This window comes from Lepisma saccharinum, chromosome 1, assembly GCF_977018435.1.
Source record: "Lepisma saccharinum chromosome 1, izLepSacc3.1, whole genome shotgun sequence".
In the NCBI taxonomy this organism is placed as follows: domain Eukaryota; kingdom Metazoa; phylum Arthropoda; class Insecta; order Zygentoma; family Lepismatidae; genus Lepisma; species Lepisma saccharinum.
The window spans coordinates 187,475,774-187,491,672 of record NC_139229.1 but is presented as its reverse complement, the minus strand read 5'-3'; the positions used below and the strand labels follow the sequence as shown (position 1 = coordinate 187,491,672).

Here is a 15,899-nt window from a genome sequence, read left to right as displayed (position 1 = left end):
ACATATTCTTTTTGAGCTGCACAGCACCAGTAAGGGGAAAAAGCCATACCATGCAGAGACCACTGACCCCTTCAGCAGAGAAATGGCAAGCTCTAGCAAAGGCGGTGGCTGATTCAACAATGTGGTTGGTTCTTCCTGGCACAGCCCTATACTGTTATCTGCTCTTTTGGCAAAAAGGCAATGGAATTATGCCTCGTACATTGAGGGTCATTTATCTGGTAAGCACAAAAAACTGTGTAAAATTTGGATCTATTTTTCTGCCCATTTATCTGGAGACTTATGGTAGTGAATGCCAGCTAGAATTTCTATGTTCATCCTGCATGTCATTTTTTATAGTTGTTTGCCAATATTTCTCATTATGATATAATTTCCAGAACATGTCAAACATTTACTTTCATTACAAGAGGATCTATATCTCCTTTATTTACCTCTACGATAATTGAAAAAGGGCTAAAATTGCTACAGTTTTGCATAACCTCCTTCCAACCTTCTGTGGCCAGCTAGTGAAAACAACTTTGCATTTGAGGACCACTGCTCTCAAAAACTGTAAAGTCTTGCCAGAATGGAATAACAGGTCTCTAAATTTCAGTGTAATGAGTCTTGACATGATTGATATCTGTAAGCAATCTCCTCATGAAATGCTAGTTTAAACATCAGAAGCTGATGTGCTGCAGAATCAATTCATATCTTCTTAAATCAGTGGTGAAGCCGACACTTTTACCTAGTCATTGCAAGACTTGCCAAATGTCAGGGTCAATCTTTCAATGAGGAAGGGGGGAATTACTACATTCATAACAGTGTTCGTACATGACATGTGGCGTAGAGATGGCTAAATCTATTTTTTTTTCTACGGAGTATATGATCGTAAAATAAGGAAGACAAAACTTTCTTAATAAATTCTACCCGAAAAAATGGAAAAATTGTTAAACCTCGCTCGCGGAAATTCGGATTAACTCCGAAATCTCGGTAGTAAAATTTCCGAAATCGAAATTTTAAATTTTCCGGAATTCTGATACTTTTGACACCCTGGTGTGAAAGTAAGATATGTTAGGAAAAGGGTTCTGTCTGAGTAAGTATGTCTGTCACCTCGAAAACAAAAATCTTGATCAGTCTTGTCATTTGTAAGCATAGTAAACACAAAACAACAGGAAGTATTTCGTGTTTTGTAAAGAAAGAACATTTTTTTTCAAAATCGATATTTGAACTGCAGGATCCAAAAAAATAAAAGGAGAAATACTATGAAGGAAATACAATGTATCCAGAACAACTTTTTTTTCAGTTCTTTCTAGCACTAACCATGGGGAAATTTATGTTTTGGCTTACTTATATTTTTTCTATGCACCATTACTTTCATGTATTCTGTGTAAGTTGCGTTGTAATGCTCTTTAATATGTATTTTTCTCTTAAAAACAAGAGTGTTGCATGCTTTACAGTGCTGGACATTCTGAGAAGTTTCATCTTGACGTTACAGAAACCCTGCCATGTTTGTAAACAAGGGGGTTGGAAAGAAGGTCTCTTATCACCAGACCTCAAGTGCGGGAGAAAAGCGGTCGAAGGACCTTGGATTCGCAGACCTGCTGCGATGACCTGGCCTGCCTGACACCATTGTACTCAAACAGGAAATGTAAGAGGATGGTTGGGCACAGGGGGTAGAACTGGGCTCTCCTTTCGATGCGCTAAACTTAGCGAATCTCTTGCGTATTTATAGCTGTTTCATGATGTTGCTTGACTAATTTCGCTGAAATATGTGAATATTCTGACTTATTTTTTACTTCTTCTCTAAAATATTTAAAAAGCAATATTTTTATTATTTTGCTTTGTCATCGCTGCATCTCGCTCTGTCTTAAATAATGTATGTGGGTCATTCTCAAGAAAAGGGGTAGAAAATCGAACCAAAGGCAAAAACACTAGCCATTTTGCTATGCAAGAACCCAGTGCTAAGATTCTGCTTCCCAATTCCTTCAAGAACAAATTATATCCAGTTTTACTGATGCATCTCTGTCACTGATGTATTGAATAGCGAAAACACAGGTGCTCATAGTTGAGGGAAATTATCTAAGCTGAAAGAAGAAAGTAACAAACTAGAACAACAAAACTGTATTAAAAAAAAAAAAAAAAAAAAAGTGTTCTACTGCAAAAATCAACCTACAAATTAATAAAAAATGTCTTTCAAAAATCTTCATAAAAATATATTATCACGGAATATCAGCTAACACATGTACCGAAAAATGAGACAGATAAAATTAAATCACTGATATACCATTGTCACCTAACAATCATGACCCAGTGATTAATTTATTGGACAAAATGTCTATACCTGCAATGTAAGTCTGCCCCACCAAGATCGTTCTCACTCACAACTTCTCCTGTCGCTGCCTTCACAAGTGGTGGGCCACCGAGAAATACAGACCCCATATTATGGACAATTATACTCTCTTCGGACATCGTGGGGATGTATGCCCCACCTGCTGTACAATTTCCACATACTACAGCTATCTGTGGGATTCCGTCTGCAGTCATGACTGCCTGATTTCGAAAAACTCGCCCTCCATGTTTTTTGTCTGGAAATATATTTGCCTGAAAAACATAAAGCACTGTTACCTCTGATGCAATATAAAGAACTGTAAAAGTTATCATTTATTCATGTCATTTTAAGATTCAATATATACATAGGTAGGGAAGGAGGGAGGAGAGAGAGGGGGAGAGACAGAGATGTGGAGGTGGAAAGAAAGAAGAATGCTGAACTTGAGAAATTCTACACAAAGTTAGGCACAAGGACATAACAGAAAAATTTACTCAAATTAATGACTAGATCAGGACAAAAACACTCTTTTTCACTTAAAATTTGCAAAAATGAGCAAGTCTAATCAATACCGTTACTTGATCACTGTAGCAACTTAGTACATTTAGTTTATATTATTTATACATGTTAACACAGTGGAACTTCGATTTGACATTTTTCAGGGGACAAAGCTGAAAAAACTTTGAAAACTGGAAAATGTAAACTTGAGGAATATTTTGAAACATTTTGTTATGTTGGTACCATGAATATTGAATATATAATGAAGGAAAATGTAAAATCTGGGTTCCATTGTGTATATAAATCTTACAACTACACTTTATCAATCTACCAGTGTCCTATTTTAGTTAATAACGGCAATTACATTTGAACTGACACTCTCTGATACTGATACCACTGCTATATTCAGATCTAGTCCTGTGTGCTATGCTGGAAAACATGTAGCATTAATGTCATTAAGAATCAAAGGTAGCACAGTTGTCTTATGTGGGAAGTCTGGTGGAGTGAAACTAGAGTTGACGTAGTAACTCAGATGAATAAAAATAGAATAGCGGGAGATGTAGTTTTATTGAAAAATGAAAACAAACAAGTACTTAGCAAAAAGTTACAACTGGAATAAGTAAGAAAGCAAATGTCATGAATGATGATTAACCACACCTGTAGAGCATGGGCATCACCAGAAAGTTTGTATGGAGGAGGGGGGAGGCGTTAAGTCGTTGATAGAAAACTGAATAATAGAAATAATAACAATAAAGAAATATTTAGTATTATAAACTAACAAAAAAAAAAAGTATTATTTTTATTTACAATTCGATGTATCATTTGGAAGAGGATACACCAGAGGAATGAACACTTGGCACAATTTTTTCCTTTTTATTTTTCATATTTCATAGCATTATGCAATGAAACGCATGGTTATTATATTGTGTAATTATCTTTTATGGACCTCATTCAAGAAAATTCCTTTGGAGAATTTTAGACATAAAGTTAGTTTACATTGCTTGATCTCTCACATAAAAATCTGATTTTTGGAATTCTGAAAACTCGAAAGGATTTTTTTTTAAAATTCAGTGGTAAAATATGAAAACATGAAGCTGTAAGTTGCTTCCTGCATTTTATACTCAAATTTTCAAGTTAACTCATCTCTTTTCTTCGGTTATTATGTTGGGATACTAATTGACTGAATTTTATTTCTCTCTTGCTGACTCTTAGTGACGGAGTAAAGTTATTCACATTACAACTACTTACTTTACCTGAAGTGGTAAAAATGCTCCTCCACTATCCACTAAATGGATGCATGGCAGTCTGTTCTGCATTGCTATTTCCTGTGCTCTTATGCATTTGGACACAGTCACAGGAAACATGGTACCACCTTTTATTGTAGCATCATTGGCTGTTACAAGGCAATAAATGCCCTGAATTCTTCCAATTGCTGCAACATAACAATTCCTAAGATAACAGATGTATAACATGATTACTTACTATTTATGTAAGAGTGAAAACTATTTACGGTCTTAAGGGAGGGGGGGGCATACTTCTTGGTCCAAATTCTTTGAGTATCAAATTTACATTGAGCCTGGTGCATAAAGTGTGCACAAATATAATAATAATGCACAATGTACTTAAAAATGAATAAACTGGAGTAGGAAGTGCTAGCAAATAGAAAGAGAGACAGAAAGAAATAACTTTGGATGATAAAGGAAATTTATACATTACTGACATACATTCAGCATCCATACAGCAAAATTATTGTTACATTCAATGCTTGAACAGTGGTTAGGACAACTGATTTAAAATTAGAAACCTCATTTCAAAGCTGGTTTAAAATTAGAAAGCTCATTTCAAAACTGGAAGTTTATATTCAGGTGTTATCCAGAACTGAATGTGTCACACCTAGATGCCATAAAATTTAATCTTACACACACACATATATATATCAATCAAATAATTACATAATACAACTTTGATTTGTTTTGTTCTTTTAATGAGCACTGCTACCATCTACCTTTCAGAAACAATGTGGATGGTGTTGGCACTGAAGTTAAGAACGAAAAAACTAAAAGAAATCTCACTTCTAGATAATGGATTTTTCCTAATATATCAACCTTTACCAGACAGATGGTAAATTTAGTGGTAGCATTTGACAGCAATTGATATGCCATTTCTCAAAAAGGGACAATATTTTAGATGTGATATGAGAATCATATGTTTGAGAAAAGCTGGTGTAATTTTTTAAAAAAAAAAACAAAGCATGAAAACTATTGTTGTAGAGAGTTGATGTTTGTTTTATCTTGGAAGGAGTTGACTAAAATTCGTGAGAGAAAAAGAGAGAATTCTATAGCTAAAAACAAATTCCCCGACTTTTCAAGGTCTGTAGCCACCTTGCATTACTAACCAATAATGATAGTAAACTAATGCGCCAGTCCTATCTATACCTAATAGTTAAGTCCTTAGGGAACAGCAAACTCTTCTAGTCAGATACACTGTGCACTGTACCTGTGATGCATCCAGCTGCTGGAATATCTCCATACTGCATCCCAAGTCCTGCAGTTGAAGAGAGTTCTAAGCATTCTGAATCTGGATCAAAAAGCATTTTCAACCTATCACGTGCAAAGAGCTTCTTTTTAATTTTTGTGTGGCGATGATGGTCCTTTTCGCTTCCTGAAACATGAAAACAATTTCTATTAGGATTACTTCATACACAATTTATTTCTACTTTCTCATCTAATTTCCCACTTTATGTACAGAAAGTCTAATCTTTATATACAGTTTAAAGTGGGATCTGAACCACTACTGGGTATCAAATGCTTCATACCTTGATTACAATGTTAATGTTACCACTATGCCATCAGGAAGGTCCAAATTTTACTTGTACAATGTTTAATCTGTACTATTTACAAACCAATAAGAAACGGAAAAATGGAACACAACTGAAATACTGTATTTACGCATGTATAATGCACACGCTGGTTTTTGATGGGGAAAAGTGACAAAAAGTTATATCTTGCATATAATGCGCAGTATAATGCAGGTATAAGAAATGGCTTTTTTAGTTGTAGGTCGTAAAACTGTTGCTATGTCAATCAAAAGTGAATGGCATCCTACATATTCAATGAGTCACCTGTTGCTATGTGGACCAAGAGGAGAATATCCTCTTGTGTAAACAATAAGTCTCCAACCCATGCCACCTCCCCCTCCCCCTCCACTGTGTTTAGCATCCAAAAGCTTTCACTCTTTAACCACCTTATTTATTTTGTAATATAGAAAGCAAGACCAAAATTACGTTATGGATTTGCAGTTCTCAGGAAGTTATTTTCTATTATTTCTCACCTAAGAAATACCGCTGATACGCATCCCATGTGATGGGAGGTGCATGCTCGAATTCCGCAAGAACAACACTGCTTTACATTACAATCATGGGAAATTGCCTTTAAACTTCTATACGTGGTTTTGCTTGTTTCTTCTTTACTTTTTCTAAAAAACACTTCAAAATATATGGGAATTGTAGCTTAAATATATACTTATTCCATGACTAACATAACATTTATAAGAGGCACATTCAGGACCCTCAAACAAGCACAAGATTTCTTCCATTAAGGCATTTACGCACTCCATATATGTCATATTATTTGGCCAGTAATACATCTTAATTATTATTTTCTTTTTCCTTATCTTTTCTTTCATCCAAAGTACCATAAATCACAAGGTTTCTTCATTTTGTGATGAGCTTATTTCAACCACATTGCACATTCATGTCGCCATCTTGAATGGAACACTATTGCCATATTCAGAAATGGCACAATTTAAGCTTTACAACGATATATAACATGATAGGGTTCAGTAAACATGAAAAATCAATGCAAGTGCCAAAAAATCATGGAATGACCCTGTACAGTTTCATGTGGGCTCTCTGAATTATTCAGTGCATAAAACGCACCACAGTTTTGGCATGCAAAATTTGTGGAAAAAAGTGTATAATACGTGAGTAAATACGGTATGTCACTTAGCCCCCTAACCCCTGCCCACATACTAATGCCCCCTGCGTTAACTCTTTGTTCCCAGGAGGATGGTATTGTCCACTTTAGGAATCATTGATATGAATTGTGACCAAATGAAGAGAGTGAAAATATGGTTCTAATTTCTACAGATCAGATCATATATGTGTTGCCTATTTTCTATGACGGTGCTGAAACCGATGCAGAAACAGATATATTGGTAACGGAAAGTATCGGTTGGATTTTGTTTACCAATACCAGGAAATACTTTTTCAGCATTTTGGTGTTTTTGGGGTCCAAAAAATGCCACACAACACTATCGCGGAGTATAATTATACTTAAAGTTATGCAAAATTTGAAGTTTCCATTAATTTGCACCAATATTATGTGAAGAAATTGTACTTTGTAATTATATAACAGGTATTTTTGTATTTTGATGCAATTTTTCAATATCTTAAAGCAAAACTCTGGTAAATTGATGCTAATAATTCTGCCTCTCGGTGCAAGATAATGGTAAACCACAGTTTGACCAAAATTGAGTTACAATTGTTTCACGAGCCTGCTTATCTTTCCTCCTGTTTTGTCAGAGTTCGCATGCGATACTTCCATGTATGTTTTCTGGTGTGAGCGAAATTATACCATCACCACATATTCGTAGCAACATAGTGGTAACCCACAAGGCAAGATGGCCACCTTGCTGGGGAAGTTTAAACACATCCATCGGAGCAATTGGAAAGTGAACTTGTCGGATATATAAGTGATTTTGAAGTAGTGATTTATCGTACAAGTCATCAAGCAGTGGAAATTCCTCAGATAGTTATAAAAATATAAGTATTGGTTTCTTTCGTTTTCATTCATTGGTGTTGTGTACCATTATGTTGCACCGGAAAAAAAAGTTTTGTGTTGAATACCATTATCTTGCTCCTAAATTCTCTGAAAAATATTTCGGTGTTGCCATTAGAGACTGACCTCAGATGATAAAGTTACTGCTACGTCAGATCTGAAGGGAAATTGCCTAGAAAACTGGAAAGGAAAATGAAATGCAAACATGGGTGCAGTACCAATGGAAGAATTTGTGAAACAGTGGGCATGAATGCATATCAACCGCAAAGAAAAAGGTGAAACCAGCTGCCATAAGCACGGTTTCAAAACACTGCCTACTAATCAAAGAGAAAAGCTGTTTATGGAGTTTTGGAAACTTGGCAATTTTGACCTCCAAAATTCATACATTTGCTCCTGCATGAGACTGACTTACATTAATTCCTTAAATTGTAAGATAATTCATTTGTGTTGTATTAAGTACTTTTTGAAATAAAACCTAAATTATTCATTTGTGTGGACTGAATTTCACCTTATCATGTATATTTATTCCATTAAAAGTTGCAAAAAACAATGACAAACAACAATTTGGTGCCATGCAATGGTATGCCACATCAATTTTTGTCCACAACTTGTCTCCAAAATTATTTTATTGTAAATATATTTTGTTACTGTAATACACAGATTATGTGTCATGTGATCATTGAAAGTCTATTTTATATCTAACTCATAGTTTCAAGACATTTAAAAGATATATGTGAAATTAATGAATTTCCCATATATCAAATGCCTTTTACTCAAAAATGCCATTTTCTTGCCCCGAGAGGCAGAATTGGAGTGAAATACTAACCTACCGGGTGGCCAGAATTAAACTTACCCAACTAAGAGCCCTCTGTAGCCTGTTTCAGGCATCGTAGAACTCTGAAATTTGGTGAATCCACTATGAAGACCATGGGGAAGAGGATGGCTATATATATATAAAAAAAAATGTTCAATTTTCCGCCACCAGGTTGAAATGTGGCACTGTACTTCCATGATGGGTTGTAATAATGACATAAACTGCTCCAATTGGTTATGGATTTGCCTTTACCTTGCAATAAACGAGAGATTATTTTCTCGCAACTTCCAGCCACTAACAAGTGTCTTTCTAATTAATAACTCAGCTAAATCACTTAACGTGATTATTTGTACAACCCATCATGGAAGTACAGCACCACATTTCAACCTGGTGGTGGGAAATTGAACTATTTTTTAATTTTTTTTTATTGCAATCCTCTTCCCCATGGTCTGCATAATGGATTCACCAAATTTCAGAGTTCTACAATGCCTCAAACAGGCTACAGAGGGCTCCGAGTTGGGCAACTTTAATTCTGGCCACCTGGGTAGTAATATAAATCAATAATTTGAACAACTTCCAATTGTTACAATTGTTAAGCATCGGTATCAGTATTGAATAGAATTGATAAAGAGTAACGGTATTGGTTCAGACTAATCATTTTCTTTTTTGGTTTGATTTGGTCACAATCTTCTTGCAGGAATTCTTGCAATTACATTACGGGAGATGGAGTAGCTGGGGTCTACTTTTGTTCATTGGCTTTGAGAAACTTGTGCTGATTTAGAACACACACTTACATCCGTAATCATAATGGTGAAACAGAAAGATGAATATGAAAAGATGCATACCTCCAGCACTGCAAATCTTCAGCAACTGCTGAAACATCTTAATGCTTGCTTGGCTCTTCTGCTTTGCAGCCTGCAGAGCAGGACTGGATGGTTCCACACTATTGTCAATAACTTTAAATGGAGACTTTGTGTTCATATTTCTCACTTGATAATGAAATTGTCTTGTAGGAATGGCATACCTCAAAATGATAGTCTTCATTGCTGAAATATGAAAATTCAATGCTCATCAATTGTAGATACTACTTATGCAATTAATAAAAAAAATCAAGGAAAAATTCTATTGTGTCCAAGGTATAGTCAATAATGTGTGCAGCCTTGAACATACTTTAACATAGTTTACTTTTAAATGTCCTGTAACTACAAATAATGAATGTATATTCCTTAATTTCATATTTTAAAACCACACTGCCGAGTATGAAATAATAATCAAGCATAGAAAACTTGAGCATAGTGTACACCACCCAGAGATGCTAGATTCAAATATTAACCCTTCATTGGCAGCATAAGTGTGTGAGCTTGGGGGTCACCCTCGAATATATTCATAATTTTTTCAGGCCAAAATTGTGGTATAATTTTCTGGTTTTGTTGAGCTGTCTTTTGTCAAGAACATGGTCAAATTACATCAACTGTAGGTGGCACCAGTGTTCTCAATCTGGGTGTATCAGATATATTTCGACGAAAATCCACATTTGTGAGCACCCAGCTAACATAAATAGCAAACAATTAACAATTTTATTTTATGTATTTTCTTTCTGTACCCATTGTTGACCAATTGATTTTTGTTGTTTGGCAAGCTTTTTGCCACTTTTGACTAATCACAACGATCAGGATGAGTGATGATATGATGAAATTGATGAAGGGGCACTCACAAAGAACCCATGCCCAGGTTGGGATTTGAAACAGATTCCACTGTGCTAACTATTTCACCATGGAGGTCGGGTATTGTATTCATGTTGTTTCACTATTTTGCAACTGGATTCTTATGTGACTATTTTGATACTTATCCCCATTCCCACTAAATGATCATTGATGTTTAGCATTTGGAATGAAGGAAGAACAGCAGATCCACACATGGATTGCTGAAGAAATCAGGAAAGAGGGTAAGATGTGGGCAGAATGTTTGATTCTAAAGGCTTGGAAGATAGTGACGATGAGCTGTTGAGCAGTGATCATAGCACTAAAATGGATCTATCTGCCTATGAAAATAAGAATATGAAGCTAAATTAGTTGTGCTTTCTCCTGAATATAGCATAATGAAACTACAAGGTGGAATGCAACACAAAGATATCACTTGTAATAAAATAATAATTATGATTAGAGCCCGGAAGTTTAAGGTATTTATTTTGGTTAAAATATGCACAAAAATGCCAAGTTGCAAGTCAGTTATATCTATAATTTTATCCAAAGTTTAAAATCTACATGGAAATAACATTTTACTTTCCTGAGTTGTCTGGATTGCACATCGTAGGTTTTTTTTTTTACGTATTTATTTAAAAGTTTCAATATTCATAGATCTGTCAGATATAATGCTTTTCATAACAGAAAATGATCTCTCTACTGCAACAGAATTAATTGGAGCATATGCGAAACAGACTGCAAGTTGTTCCTTAAGTCTTGAATCATAGGAGAATAACAAAACAAGTTAATGTTAGGAACTTATTGTACACCACAGTTAAAGAACATGTTCAGTGTTCACCAGCAAAATAACTTGGATTTGCTCCTCCTTAGTCAGTGCCATGGTTTACCTGTAACAGAAAAAAGGGTAAAATGAAAATACCTATGGTTCCAGACTTACGGAACACCCGGAATTGTGGCTGCATTCATATTGTCAAGAAAAGAATATCCACCTTTATCACAAATACTTTTCAATTTTTCAAAGTCCACATTTGCACTTTTCTGCAACAGCTAAACTCTCTTCTCCTGGCACTTCCATCAGTTGCTGCACTGATTCCTCAAAGGTTTATTAGACAATAAATGTTCATAACTATTTTAATGCGAGGAAAGTAAAAAAAAATACCAAAACAAAACAGAAATTTGTATGTAAGCACTATTCTCACATGCATACTAAACACATTACTCTGGAACACGTATACCATTGAAAGTCAATGATGTTTCAGTGTGTTTGTTCCATAATTCGTTTTTATCAATTCACCATTCACATGGCAGATCCTGCATGCAACATCTGGATGATGATAATTTAAATTGTATAAATAGTGTAAGTCTTGATATGTTTCTATAAATTAAAGCAATATTATATATTGCTGCAACTTGCTTACATAGGCGTGTGCAGACCCTCTAATTAGGGGTGGGGGTGGGCAAAGGCCTTGATGAAAGTTCAGTTGGGAAAGAAAAACCTCATCTTATGTTAGTTTTATTGCATTGATATATATATACAGGGTGCTCGGAAATGTGTCGGATGTGCCTGTGTTGGTATGCAACCGGGTAGGCAGTACGTGACGTCAGAAGATCACCTGATGGCACGTGACGTCTACAAATTGTTGCGTTCCACTGTCGACACAGGTGTTGATCAATGAATAGTAAGTTTATTTTTTGTTTCCTTGGCATTGTTACCAAATAAATTTGTTTGTATTATGGACTGAGTCACACGTCATTCACTTCTGTACCTTACGTAACACCTCATTTGACATGGTTGTATTAAATGATTACACTTTAGGTCATCAGGTGATCTTCTGACGTCATGTACTGCCTACCAGGTTGCATACCAACACAGGCACATCCGACACATTGTCATGGTTGTAGCACAGAAACGGTAGGTTTCCGGACATGGGTTCCTATTCCAAATATTGTCTACTCAGTCCCCTCTACTTGCCCTAGGAGTTTGTAAGGGGAATTTCAGAGCACCCTGTATATGTGCATATATATATGTGTGTGTGTGTAGGCAGCTTAACTGACGAATAAAGCATGTGTGTGTGTTAATAATAAGAAATAAGCCAGAGAACGAAGTGGGATAGTTTTCAATTACATAAAAAATAATGCAACCCTTCAGAGGCGTAACAATTGTTCATGCATTTAAGACAAAACTGTTTGCAATAGTCTGACGTACTTGGTTGTTGTTACTTCTCTCTGGTAATTTAAAATGCATTACAGAAAAGAAATGCAAGCGACGCATTGAAGAAAATTTTTAGGTTAAATATTTGCAAATTGAAAACAATATTGATTTAATATGGGGGAAAATTCATGGACCGCCATGGCATTATCTTTTAATTTTCTTCATTTAGATCGTTCAGCGTCCAGGGCAGACTCCTGCTGCACCCTAGCTATGGCTCTGAATTTTACAAGACTGTATGAAAAGCAGATCTTACGAGCGAAGTGAGCAAGAACATTTAACGAAATGTATTTTTATTTATATAAAATTAGAAATTGCCCCTCTGTGCACCCTGCAGGTGCTCTTGGTCATCTGGAAGAAATAATGGAAGAAAGGCGTGAAAACCAAATCCATTTTGAGTATCCTTTTGTCCTGCTACTCTTAGATTCTGTTAGCCTTTTTTTCTTTAGCTCAATGTTTGCCCCCCTTGTCCCTCTAGAATTGATTTCCATCCAAGGTTGGGGGGCAATCCTCCCTGTTCCCTGAGTTTACTTTGAAAATACTTCATTTTCTTTAAGAGCATAAGCGATAAGATTACTCTATATCCTAAATTTCTAGATGAAAATATAATAATACAGGGGCATAGACATCTGAAAGGGGGACAAGGATGGCCACATCTAACCTTTAGAAAACGAATGTCAACCTAAAAGTATATATTTCAGATGCATAATTTGCTTTTCAGTTATATTAATTTAATTAATTATTATAATGGGGATACAGGAATGCGATAATTTCAAATTCAAGTGGCGTTTCTTGAGGGGGGCAACACTATTAATGAGGTAATATGCCCCATGGAAATATACCTTGCTTGTCCCTGCATGGTAAAATTTTCAGACGTCCATGATTAGGGTGGGGGGGGGGGTTCATTTGCACCCCTTGCCCACACCTATGCTTGCTTACATATTAACGACACCTTCCTGCGAAAATTGAACTAATATTCAGCTCATTTGATATTAAATTTCTTATGAATGATTGCAGCATCGTGTACCGTGGTTGTGGGGTGCAGTCTAAGGCATCATGCTTTGGGCTCCGGCTACAGGACATGCACAGGTACGAGTCCCCGCCTGTGCATGGGACCAGTGGCCACACAAAATCCTGAGGGAATTGGGGAGCTACGAATGAGTAGCATAAGCCTGTCATAAAAACATACAACTATGACTGGCGGTTCGTCATGTTGATTACACATCATCCTGTAACCGGCTGAATGGTCTCCCACCTAGCAGGTGGGAGTGAGACTAGCAGTCGGTAGGTAGGCCCTGGCCCTCACAGGCTGTTGCGCCATGGGTTATTATTTGGTACGGTCAATAAATAACCGGATTAATGCTCTGAAAAAGCGAAATAAAGTAACAGAGTGATGAAACTTACGGGATATGTAGGCCAGGCTGGGATACGCCACCTGTCTGCGAGATGAGTTCCAGACCACGTTGCTAGGTGGCAGCACTGGCAGGGAAGGGAGGTTGTGTATGTGCAATGTGCCTCCAAGGTGCCAGTCAGTCATTCAGTGAGGTGAGTCATGGCGTTCACAGTGTCAGATGCCACAAAGGAGGATCGGCAATCTGTGATACAGTTTTTGACGGCAGAAGGCCACACACCAGGGAACATTTACGAGCGTATGAGGTCGTCAACAGCTGGAATGGACTCATCCATAATGGCACATTTAGAGCGGCCACTACGTGCCACATCAGACACTGTTGTGTGTCCTGCTCCAAACCGACCAGCCCACTCATACACTTGTGTTCGGGACATGCACTCACCACCATACACAGCAGTCATACTGGCACCTTGGAGGCACATACACAACCTCCCTTCCCTGCCAGTGTTCCCAACTAGCGACGCGGTCTGGAACTCGTCTCGCAGACATGTGGCGTATCCCGGCCTGGCCTAAATATCCCATAAGTTCCATCGCTCTGTTACTTTATTTAGAATTTTCAAGGCATTAATCGGGTTATTTATTGACCGTACCAAATATTATTATATGAATGAATGAATGCAGCAAAATTCAATTTATAACAGGTTGTACATCTGACAAATATTAAAAGGCTAAATAGTCATTCCAATGACGACAATAGTAAGTTGTAATGGATACACACGAACATTGATTTCTTTCCAGTAACATTCTTCCATGTACGGAATTTTAGCTTCGGGGTGTCCGAATAAAATGGGCAGAAAAATCAAAGGAAATATTAAAACTGCAGTTTCATATGAATTAATGTTTTCTATACTTAATGTTTACTACTCCTTCATGGATAATTGACAAGAAAAATAAAACTTGCATTCACTTTATCTTACTTGAGTCAGTTTTCTGGCTGGCCAGCTAGGCATTACGAAATTAATTGAATTTTTGTTTCTCTTAATGCTTCCTACACACACAAACGTAACAATATAACCTTTCCACTTTCAATTCCTAATGACAAACAGCAATAAATATGCTATCTATGGTATTTTAAGCAGCTTTCATGGTATGACAAATATGGTAGCAAATTAAAATACTAGGCTTTGCAAACGAAGCTGCATATTTAGACATTTACTTGAAAAAAAATTACAGAATGAAACTTATGTTTATATACATAAAAATTACAACAAAATTACACAATATTGCATTAAATTGTAAGATATTTGTAGACAGGGGTTGAAAAAATTCAGAGCAACCAGTCATCAAGGCACCAGAAGTTCTAATTCAGCTCTATTTTTCTTTTTTTAATATTTTGTGTTTTTTTTCCATATCGCATGTATCATTAAATCAGATGAATAAACTTTTGAACTGTTGTTAGATGAATTTTAAAATCATCTGTAGCGACAGCTGTATATTAGTATGCACTGAATAATTATTCATAATGTTACCTGCTGAGCCTTCATTAGGAATGTCACTGCGGTGGTAGAATTAATTCCTTTTTGTCCAATCTTATACTATTTAACAAATTTAAAGTTTTAAGATTAAATTTCATCTTAGTTGGATTCATGGCTTTCTTAGCCCATATTTCAAGTAATAATAATAATAATATAAATAAGCTTGCTCCTGAGAAAAGGGACTGGTGCCTGAATTATTTTTAGTTTTGTCTACCCCTGTTTACACATATATCGAATTGGTAAAATTATTTTTAATTTTACAGGTATTCCTGTATCGGTTTATACTAATAAAGTACCAATTAATCAGTCCCATTCCTACCTTATAGAACAAGATTCCAAGTGAGCGTGGCAGTGGCTACCAAAATTAATAAACTTTGATAAATCAGTTTTGCTGATATATAAGCACTTCAAGAACATTAATATAAAAAGAATTTTATTCAACTACTACATGGAAATATAATTAAAACATTATTTATCAAGAACAATACTCTATTGTCTAATCATAATAATCCTGCCATTTATTTCCAGGCATAAAAATCAAAGTTCATAAAAAAATCTGATGGTTTGAGAGATTGTTCAAGAAACTTTATAGTCACATTCAATCTACTCACTTTAGAATAGCTTGATGAATTATATTTACTATGTTGCC

The 15,899-nt window shown here is 35.9% G+C and overlaps 1 protein-coding gene across 1 annotated transcript in view; it reads right to left on the bottom strand.

Moving 5' to 3' along the window:
• The window catches only part of LOC146005486 (methylcrotonoyl-CoA carboxylase beta chain, mitochondrial-like), a 38,707-nt gene that overhangs the window by 16,174 nt on the left and 6,634 nt on the right, over positions 1 to 15,899 (bottom strand). Inside the window, exons 2-5 of the mRNA XM_083144733.1 lie at positions 9,298 to 9,498; positions 5,297 to 5,461; positions 4,054 to 4,232; positions 2,318 to 2,577 (exon numbers count right to left, since the gene is read on the bottom strand). Coding sequence (XP_083000859.1) covers positions 2,318 to 2,577; positions 4,054 to 4,232; positions 5,297 to 5,461; positions 9,298 to 9,498 — 805 coding nt within the window. The remainder of the gene's footprint in view (positions 1 to 2,317; positions 2,578 to 4,053; positions 4,233 to 5,296; positions 5,462 to 9,297; positions 9,499 to 15,899) is intronic.